This window comes from Zingiber officinale, chromosome 2A, assembly GCF_018446385.1.
Source record: "Zingiber officinale cultivar Zhangliang chromosome 2A, Zo_v1.1, whole genome shotgun sequence".
Lineage (NCBI taxonomy): Eukaryota > Viridiplantae > Streptophyta > Magnoliopsida > Zingiberales > Zingiberaceae > Zingiber > Zingiber officinale.
The window spans coordinates 85559762-85570191 of record NC_055988.1 but is presented as its reverse complement, the minus strand read 5'-3'; the positions used below and the strand labels follow the sequence as shown (position 1 = coordinate 85570191).

At 41.9% G+C, this 10430-nt stretch overlaps 2 protein-coding genes across 6 annotated transcripts; one reads left to right on the top strand and one right to left on the bottom strand.

Annotated features, from left to right (window-relative positions):
- Positions 1–908: 908 nt before the first annotated feature.
- Positions 909–6390, top strand: LOC122041413 (thiol-disulfide oxidoreductase LTO1-like). Of its 5 annotated transcripts, none has more exons than XM_042601087.1 (8): positions 909–1072; positions 1161–1407; positions 1693–1949; positions 2033–2145; positions 3341–3488; positions 3964–4101; positions 4226–4287; positions 4387–4464. In XM_042601087.1, exons 1-8 carry the CDS (start codon positions 992–994, stop codon positions 4397–4399), a joined length of 1059 nt encoding a protein of 352 aa, XP_042457021.1. In that variant the 5' UTR covers positions 909–991; the 3' UTR covers positions 4400–4464. The 5 variants fall into 5 exon arrangements, with proteins under 5 accessions (XP_042457021.1, XP_042457018.1, XP_042457020.1 ...); XM_042601084.1 differs by having other exon boundaries at positions 4214–4287; XM_042601088.1 differs by lacking the exon at positions 909–1072 and adding exons at positions 4663–5463; positions 5533–5650; positions 5729–5925; positions 6097–6390 and having other exon boundaries at positions 2033–4101; positions 4226–4551.
- Positions 6391–6593: 203 nt separating this feature from the next.
- On the bottom strand, positions 6594–9491 carry LOC122041412 (probable serine/threonine-protein kinase PBL7). The gene is made up of 5 exons (XM_042601082.1): positions 8923–9491; positions 8687–8853; positions 8419–8608; positions 7242–7630; positions 6594–7166 (listed from the first exon to the last, which is right to left on the bottom strand). Exons 1-5 carry the CDS (start codon positions 9029–9031, stop codon positions 6855–6857), a joined length of 1167 nt encoding a protein of 388 aa, XP_042457016.1. The 5' UTR covers positions 9032–9491; the 3' UTR covers positions 6594–6854.
- Between the last annotated feature and the right edge of the window lie 939 nt (positions 9492–10430).

Here is a 10430-nt window from a genome sequence, read left to right as displayed (position 1 = left end):
TTTTTCCTACTCGTGTTATTCCTTGAACTAAATTCGGCTTCTCGTGCATATTGGTTATAGAACTAATATGCATCCTCTATAGATGGGAATTCCATTCCAATTTTTGACTTTCGATCATCTGTAACTTGGGGAATAAAATATTGATCATTAATTATATTTTCTTCTATTTCTGGGGGCCCTCACATTATATTTGACAATAGATAAATAAATAAAAACTATAACTTATTTCAAAATAAACAACTATTCCAATTAACTAGACATGCACTTTCTAAACTCTAAACTTGATTGAACAAATCATGTAATTTCTAAAGCAACATAAATCATGCAATTTCTTAAAAGAAAATAACAAAAGCACAAGAATTTTATGTGCAAGCAGTGAGACACAAGAAAGGGATAAGGGTTGGGGAGTCGTTGCTTTGGCGTTTCCATAGCAAACTAACTACAGCAGAGCTGACGTCCTAGATTCGGCGAGAGAGAGCACAGAAGCGTTGTTGCATGAGAGGGAGGTGGATGTGCTTCGTCTAGGGAATGCGAGGAGAGGAAGGAGGAAGATGACACTTCAGCTAGCGTTCGCGAGGAGGGAATGCTTGGGCAAGAGAGGCAATTCAAAGTGGGAGATGCGACGACTAGGGTTATGCGAAGAGGAAAACGCGAGGAATGGATTTGTGCACATCAAAAGCATCAAAAGTTATCACGATTTCTCACTGTATCATATGACGACGTGGAACTTGTCACATCATCAAATCACACGAAACCGCAGAGTAGAAACCGTAGGATACGAACTGTGTGTGTATACCTTTTATATATAATAATATTATAATAATAATAATAATAATAATAATAATAATATTATTATTATGTTTTTAATGATTATAGAAATAAAGGAGGAACTTTTAATTTTCAGAAGTACAAGGAGAATTTCAGAAAAAGTGGAGAGAGTCCACGGCCACCAGTAGGAGATTACTGAGGTTTCCGCATCGGAACGATTCCGATGGCGAGTACATCCGCCGCCCTCGTTGTCTTCCGCCTGCCGCTCCGCCGCCCCGCCGGCCGCTTCTCGACGCGCCTCCAGGTCTCTCTACGTCCTTCCTTCTTGACTATTCCATCCACCAAGCTGGGAGCTTCACAATTTGATTCTGTGCGCGCTGACCACGATGCAGAGATCGGGAATGTCGGGGCAGGTTAGGTTCCGGGCGGAGCTTTCCCCTCAGGAGGAACCTGAGCCTCCGCTGAAGCCTTCTGATTTGGGCGTTCCGACGAGCACTTTGAGAGCTGGACTTGGGGCCTTAGGGTTTCTGGAGGCCGCGTATCTCACCTACGTGAAGTTCACTGGCGCCGAGGCCTTCTGTCCTGTCGGAGGCGGAAGCTGCGGAGGTGTTCTCAACAGTGATTACTCCTTCATTTTCGGTAGGCTTTTTTTTTGCTGATAAATTCGTCTGCATTTTTTGGTTGCTCATTCAACATTTTCTACTTGTAGTGTTTGATCAAAGGAAACAACTAGATGAAATTGGAGGACTGGATTATGCATGCTCAATCCTATTTTGATCTGCCATTATGTCTTTAGGTTATCATAACTAAAATAACATTTTTTATTTCTTTTCAGAAACTACTTTTGAGTTATTCCTAAACAATTTTGCTGTTCTACTTGGTTCAACTAGAATTCATTATTTCTTCCTTTTTTTCATATGCCAGGTTTGCCTCTTCCCTTGCTTGGCATGTTGGCATATGGATCAGTTGCATTGCTTTCCTTGCAACAGTCTGGAAAGAATTTAATTTCTGGACTAGGTGAAAATGATACTCGCTTCATTTTACTTGTGACCACCACTTCAATGGCAACAGCGAGTGCCTATTTTCTTTATATTCTAAGCACAAAGTTTGCTGGAACAACCTGTTCTTATTGTCTACTCTCAGCCCTTCTATCTTTCAGCTTATTTTTCATCACTTTAAAGGTCTGGTTTAAGCAATGTTCTTCGATGAAAAATTCCCAATCCAAAATATAAAAAATGATGAGTTCCATATTGCTCTCTCCTAGGACATTGGCTTTGAAGAGGTCAGAAATGGGATTGGTCTACAGTTGGCCATTGCTGGTGTCGTGGTTGTGGCTTTAACAAATACATACAGTATGGCTGATACTCAACAACCTGTGTGAGTTTTGACCATTTTAGAACTATTATCTGCATTCTTCTCAAAATTTCTGGTATTCACTTATTTAATTCCCTTATGTTCGTATATTTAATATTGGCCGGTTAGATCTTTGTAATCATCAACGTAGTTCTTTGTCAAGTAAACATCAGTAAATATTTCGAATATTTTTTTAGTCATAGGACTCATAATCCCGATGAAGAGCATTATGTTTATTTTCTGTTTAATGAATTCCCAATAGGAATTGATCTGCTGCATCACTAACATATCGACCCTACTGTGGACTGATGATTGATGACTAATGATCTGGTAGGATCCAACTAAGATCAGTGGCTTTATGGCTAGCAGAAAAAATGTTGTCTCAAGCTCAAAATAATGAAACTAGGTACATGTTCAAACTTTACGGTCCTTATGCATTGGATTCATCTAATTTATGGATCCATTGTAAAGGCCACATCTGATATCCAATTGCCTATTCTGCAATCAGCAGAGCAACATATTGTGAATTTGAAGCACATTTTTTACTTTCAGTCCAACAAGTAGCAACTTGATGTAGATGCCAATGCGATTACGATAAATGTCATGTGTTGTCGCAAAAATATGCATATCATCGTCGATATCTGTTGTCTGACTGTATGTGTACCTCATGATTACTCTTGAAACATAGGATCTCGACTATTCCATCTGTTAAAATATGTATTTCCTTAACCATGAGGTACATATACACACAAGTAGACTTAAATCCTTAGAAAATACTTCTAGTCCTAGATCAAAAGGGTCTGAATCCTGGTTCATAAGAATACTATTATCTTTACCATGCAGATTGCTCTGTTTTGAACACTATCTGAATTACTGTCCTTCCTAATCCTACCTAGTTAAAGAAGGCTTAAAATCTAGAAAAAAAATGCTGCAAATCATTCACACTGAGAATTTTACAAAGGATAAGTTGGTACAACAATATGGTAAGATATGGCACAAAAAACATGAGTGTCGTATGAATATAAGTACATTCACCTAGTTGCCTAGATAGAACCGTTTCTTGACCGTGCCAGATGCCACACATCTCTTTTCATCTACAAGTTTTGGGTTCTTTTGTGAGTTAATATTTCACTTAAACTTATCTATGATTAGATTCTTTGGATATACAAATACTGCTTTATATGCTCTTTCTTTCTTTTCCCTTTGTTTTTTTTGGCAGATTAAGTGACATTACTTTGGAGCCATATGAAACTGAGATAACTAATCAGTCAACGCCTTTGGCTCTGTCTCTCGCAAAACACCTCCGTTCCATAGGGGCAAAGATGTATGGGGCTTTCTGGTGTTCCCACTGTAACGAACAAAAGCAGGTAACTTTGTATCGCAATATCTTTTCTCAAAGAAACTTATTTTGCATGAAAAATTTGAGAAAGTGCATTAGGATGGTGTAACAGTAATTAGTCAAATTTGATGGTCAAATTAAGTTTTCGTAATCCCTGTATTTGCAGGATCATCATGCACAATGATGGTCAATTCGATAATTATAACTAAACTCACGCATGATTTTTTCCTTGTTTGCCAAAAATGTTTGCACATATTATTTGCAACTGAAACAGAGTTAGTTCTTCACGAAGTTCTAAATCTACTTGCTGTTGTCTCGCTACCTGCTGCTATTGTTCGTCGAGGCTGTAGTGAAGAAGCACAAGACTCATTGAACTTTTTTATTCCTATCAGCTCTGTGTTGCCAATAGTCAGAGACTGTAACTCCAGCTCGGAAAGACAAAAGAATTCTTACTTTAAACACCTTCCTTTCTGTGAATCTATAGTCACTGTCGTATATTGCAGATGTTCGGAAGTGAAGCTACAAAAGTATTGGACTATGTCGAGTGCTTCCCTAATGGTGCCGGCAAGGGAAGAACCATGGCTTCAGAATGTTCATCCGTCGGAATCCAAGGCTTTCCTACATGGGTTATCAAGGGCAAGGTGAGAAATTATCACTTCTTGCACGATAAGCCATGAGTCCTAAACTATAAGAGATTGAGTAAATATAATTTCTTTTCTTTCGAACAAGCAAACAAACCTACAAAGGGTTCAGTTATCTTTGCAGATCCTTAGCGGGGAGCAGGATTTGCAAACCCTCGCAGAGGCATCAGAATTCGTTGCAGATGAGTTTAGTCCATCTTAATCCTTATCGATAAGTTAGATAGCCAAATGATAATCCTATAATTTGTAATCTTCTGCGATCATCTGAAAATCATTTTATTATAGGACTTTCGTATAATTATCTGTCGAATAACTTGATGGTTGAAGATTTTGATGATGGGAATGGAAGAAATTTTGTATTCAGTCTGTCCCCACTTCAAAGTGGTTCAAGCACAAAAAAAGGAAACACTTTCCTTACACGCAACTTGCAGACATTTAGAAGAATTTGGGGTCCCTTCCGTCTCTATCTATAAATATTCAAACACGTCAATTGGAAAAGTCAATTCCTAAGTCATGTTTTTTTTTTTTTTGTATTCTGTGGTCAACTCTTCACATTGGCAGTCGAGACAAGTCGCCATCACTGTGGGTTTTTTCCTCCATTTCATCCGACGGACTGTATTGAATCCATCACGACACACGCGTCGAATCCACGGCTTTGGTTCTTCCACAGGCAGTACTAAGGATCGAAAGCTGACAGAGAGAGGAGTAGCGAAAGGATGACGAGGACGATGGCTCTGCTCCTCCTCGTCGTCGGCCTCGCGGCGACCTCCACTGCCACCGCCACCTTCACCTGCAACTCCACCGCCAACGCCACGTGCCGCTCCCTCGTCGGCTTCCATCCCTCGACCCTCACCACCTACGGCGCCGTCGCCGACCTCTTCCAGGTCGACCTCCCTTCCCTCCTCGGCGCCAACGACCTCCCTGCCGGCACCCCCTCCGTCGGCGCCGTCCAGTCCGGAGCGCCAGTTCTCGTCCCGATCCGCTGTCGTTGCCTCAACGGGACGGGAAGGTCGGACCGGACTCCGTTGTACACGGTCCAGGCCGGCGACGTGGGGCTGCTAAACATCACGGCGGTGTGGTTTGGGAACCTGACGACGTACCAGGATATCGCGGCGGTGAACGGGCTGCCGAACGCGAACAACATCGAGGTGGGGCAGAGCCTGTGGATCCCGCTGCCGTGCAGCTGCGACGAGGTGGGCGGGGAGGAGACGGTGCACCTGGCGCACATGGTGGATCCCGGGAGCTCGGTGGACGCGATCGCGACCGAGTTCGGGACGACGCCGGAGACGATCATTTCCCTCAACGGCAACCTCGACCCGACGCAGCTGCAGGCCTATCAGATCCTCGACGTGCCCCTCCGCGGTCGGTGGTACAAAATTTTCATTTTGCCCCTTTAGAGTTTCCCTTCTTCTCACTTTGAACACCTTGCAGCTTGCTCTTCTTCCATCTCCAACACCTCCGTCGACTACGGCCTCCGCCTCGCCAACCACAGCTACGTCCCCACCGCTGGCGGCTGCGTCACCTGCTCCTGCAGCGCCGCCACCTACCGGTCACTTTCTTCACCTTAAGCTTCTCGATCGCACACATACATCGTTCTCTGTTTAACTAATTCAACCTCCATACACAGATTGGAGTGCTCTCAATCCGGAGAAAGCTCCGTGTGCCCGTCGCCGGCCACATGCCGACCCAACTTTTTCATCGGCAACACCACCTCGACCTCCGGATGCACCGCCAACACTTGCGCCTACGCCGGATACACCAACAGCTCCGCCGCCGTTAGCGTCTTGACCACCAACGCCACCGTCACCAGAACAGATTGCAACGGTATAAAATACCTACTTTATTATTTATTACATCTGCAATTTCTTTCCCAAAATACCCTTTCACTTTCCGAATTTTACTCGTTATGAAACTCTAAATTTTACTCGGTTTGTGGAATCGAATAGGTTACTAAACATATAGAGCTTGTTAAACATTCCATCTAAATTGATGCAGATGGAGGAATGAGCTTGCAAGGAGTCAAGTGGAGTGGTGTTGCTCTTCTTGTGCTACATATCCTCTATATTTGTTTCCAATGAGATGTGTGAGTTCTCGTCGGTAATTAGGGTAATAAGCGCGCGGTCGCATTAACAAGTGCCTTTTCTTTTAGTTACATGAATAAATTGAGGACCATCAATGTATCGAGATTTATCGTGGAGGCTCCTTCACGAAGTAGCATTGAGTTTACGAGATGACTATTTCTTGTTCCAATGAGATGTGTGAGTTCTTGTTGGTAAGTAGGGTAGCGAGTGCTTTGTCACATTGATAAGTGACTTTTCTTTTAAACTTCTTCACCAAGTAGCATTGAGTTTGTGAAACGACTATTTCTCATTGAGCGAACAATAGGCTTCATTTGGAAGTGTAAGATTTGTGTGACGCATTTGAAAATATTCACAAAGTTCTTTCTCATTTCGTTTCTCTCTTCTTTACTCGTCAATATCGACAAAGCAAGAAACCACTCGAATATATTTATTGAGATAGAATTTGCTACAAAACCCTGAATCGAACAGAAGCAATGGTAGCGAAGCAATGCCCATCTTGCTTTAACTACTTAGCTAATACAAAGACTAGCTACTAGATACACGATGATCTTATTATCGGTGTGAAACAGTGACCCAACACTCATTCTGTGTGTGAGGTGAGGACCATGCCCAACAAAATGTTTTTGGTGTTCGCGCAATGTTGTGTGGATAGCCCAGTAGCTCATGACTCTGCTATACATGCCTGAACCCTAAGCCTCTTCTGCCGTTGCGATCTCTCGATGGTGTAACTGAAGGCAAAGGCGATGATGGTGGTGGTGGGGAGCTAGTCCTCGTGGACACAGACTCGAATATGTATGGTTGAGACGCGACATGATTGAGAGCGACGACCACATCAGCAATTATGGGTCGAACGTGCGGCTGCTCTTGAAGACACATTGTGGTGATGACCACCAATTGATGGAAGGATCGTGGCGGATAGCAACCTTGGAGCAAGGGATCAGCCAACCGGTGGAATTTCCTTCTGTCGCTGAGGAAAGGTCTCGCCTGAAAGAAACAGAGCAAACAAATCATTATCATAGATAATCCTCCATCATAATGCACTTAATCGAAAATACATACCCACGTCAGTAGTTTTTGTTCAAAAGCAGATTTTGAAGAATCATAAACATGTCGTCCGGTGATAAGCTCCAATAGAAGTACCCCAAAGCTATAGACATCAGATTTAAGAGTTAATTTACCGCTCATCGCATAATCAGGAGCACAATAGCCGTATGTCCCCATCACCCTAGTGGAAACATGTGTGTTGTCCCCAACAGGTCCTAGTTTTGCAAGTCCAAAGTCGGAGAGTTTCGGATTAAATTCATCGTCTAATAACACATTTGCAGCCTTCATGTCGCGGTATATGACAGGTGGATTTACAACATCATGTAAATATGTCAATCCTTTGGCAACTCCTACAGCAATCTTTATCCGTGTGTTCCAATCGAGAGGAGGCTTGCCGGGAGGATCTGAGATGTAACATTCAAAATGAATGGAAAAAAAAAGAGGTAAAGATAAAAAAAAAAGCACAAAAGTAATGCACAAAAAGTGAAGTATTAGTCACAAACTCTCAAGGAGAAAATAATTAACTACAACCCAAAATAGAACAAATATATGGATTGTATAGGTTTTAATAAAGACATCATGGAACATCTAACTGAATCTTGGCTACCGGGGCAAAGGCTTCCTCTTAATCTATCGCATAGGTTTTAGTAAAGCCTTTAGCTACTAATCTGACTTTTTTCTCCTTTCTCCATAAAGCTCCCCTTCGCCTAGCCCATTATCCAATTAGTAGAGACCGAGATTGGGAGACTCAAAATGATACGAGCATTTCCTCTCTAAATCGAGAGGTATCAGGCCGAATGACTAAGAGACCTGAAACATATTATGAACTATGCAAGTTTGTTAAATCCCTAGTTTATGGAAACCTCAACCTCTTTTCATCAAAATGTGCATATTTTCTGATAGTTGCAAGATATCTACATCCCCCAAATTTTGAAATCATCTCGTTTGAAATTGTCGTAGTTCTTTTACCCTAAGAACATCAATGCCAATACTTTACGGAGAAAAGTGTTATCTCGGTTTGTACTTCGAATCACTGCATGTATTGATAGACTTAACATATGAACTACTATTTGTATCTAAAATATAGACATAAGGTTACGTATGCATTTGACTAAGATTATATCTTTATATGTTTAGCTAACATATCGAATGCTTTGTGCTTCGATATGATCCTATGGAGGGAGGGAATTACCAAACAAATGATCTTCCAAGCTGCCTTTTGGCATGTACTCATAAATCAAGAGCCTTTCATCGCCGTCGGCGCAGTATCCAATCAAGCTCACAAGGTTGGGATGGCGAAGAACTATGAGCATGAGAACCTCCACCAGGAACTCTTTGTTCCCCTGAAGTCCATCTCGGTTTAGCTGCTTTATAGCTACCACCTGCTCATCCACAAGAAGAGTACTTTACCATAGGAACAAGCTAAAGACTTTACTTTGAACAATGGGTATGAGATTTGCCTGGTTGGAATGGAGCCGCCCCTTGTAGACTTTTCCGAAACCCCCTTCGCCGAGCAAATTGGCTTCTTTGAAATTCTGAGTGGCGACGGCGAGCTCTCGGAAAGTGAAGCTCCGAGCAGAGTTGCTCTTCTCCTCGCCCATTGATGGCTGCAACCGGTTCCTACTCTCTAAACCCCAAGAGAAATTCATTCAAGGCAATGAAAAGCATCAATGGAAGAGTAAGCGTAGAAACCAACCTGAGGAATCGCCATGGAGTCCCGAGCTGGATTGGACGCCATCGCTGTTATCTATCCTGGAGCTGCTCGACTCCCTCTTGCGACGACATAAACAAGGGAAGCAACTCATCTACTCCCAAAATTCAAAATCCCTAGATTCGATAACAAGATCCCTCAAGGCAGATATGATTCCACCAGAAAACTTACATTGCCATCAAATCCAAGGGAAACAGGAGGGAACTGCTGCAATTTCCCCTTCCCCCTCCCCAAAACCCTTCCTTTGCCGCAGTATCAAACAAAAGATCACTTTTTGCTTTACAAGGGAAGGCTCCAAATCCAGATGGATGAACATTCAGAAACGAAATCAGAGATTGGTGCGAAATTCGACCTGTGGCAACAACGACAAGGGTTTGGGGGAAAAACGACAAGGGAGGAGGCGATCCCGAGAATGGAGGAGAGGAGGGAACGCGGCGGAGACGCTCGAACAACGACAGCAAAGACTTATCTGCTCTTCTAGTTGTCTTCTTCCTCTCCGTCGCAGAGGAGAAGCAGCCGCACTGGAGGCGAAGTGAGAGAGGCGACACGGCGCATTCAATGAAGCGCTTTTCCTTTTGGCCTTTTTTTTAATCTTGGTGATTTTTCAGAGAAAAATTCACTTCGCACTGCTTAGAGTTTAGAAAATTACATTCTACTCCATATATTTTGGATTTTCCATCTTCGCTTTTTCTTTCTATTTCAATATGCCTATTTATCATATATTATCTAATTGAGATACTGATTGAATGTTTAAGTATTCAAATTGTATTCGGTGAGTCTTTTGAAAATTTTCTGTCTATTATTGTTCATACTCTGGGGTGCAAAGTAAAAAAGTATACAGAATGATGGGGCAAAGTGACATTTTTTATAAAATGATTTCTTTAACCTTTCCCGGCCTTTTACTGCTTCGTTTTTCCCGTCCTCTCACATTTTTGGTTCACGTCCCGAAGGTTTCGTACTCATTCGAAACCCTCTGTTCGACCACGGCGGGACCCAAGAAAACGGCAGACGCTTGTGCCTCGTGGACGTGGGTGCGAATTGGGTCTGCTGGCGGGGACCATAAAAAGGAATGCGCTTTGGCCTGCGTGACGAGCGAATGCGCGTGGAAGATATTAATATGATGACGTGGCAGTGTCGAGACCTTGCTTCACTCGTGCTCTCATTCAAGCCGATAAAAAATATATATATTATTTTTTTTATTATAATAATAATAATAATAATAAAATCTTTACAATATATAAACCTTTTTTATAAAAGGTTAATTCACTGGAATACAGCATTTTATTTACGTGAGAATAAAACATATTCTATCCGTCTTTATTTATATTTAAATAAATATTAATATTTAATTATTATTAATAGAGTCTTCTATAATCTTTATTTATAATTAAAATATTTATTATATATATATATATATATTATTTTTTTATCTTATCCATTGCCCTTCCACTTTAACGTGACTCTCAGGCTCCTGTGCCTATATATAGGCACCA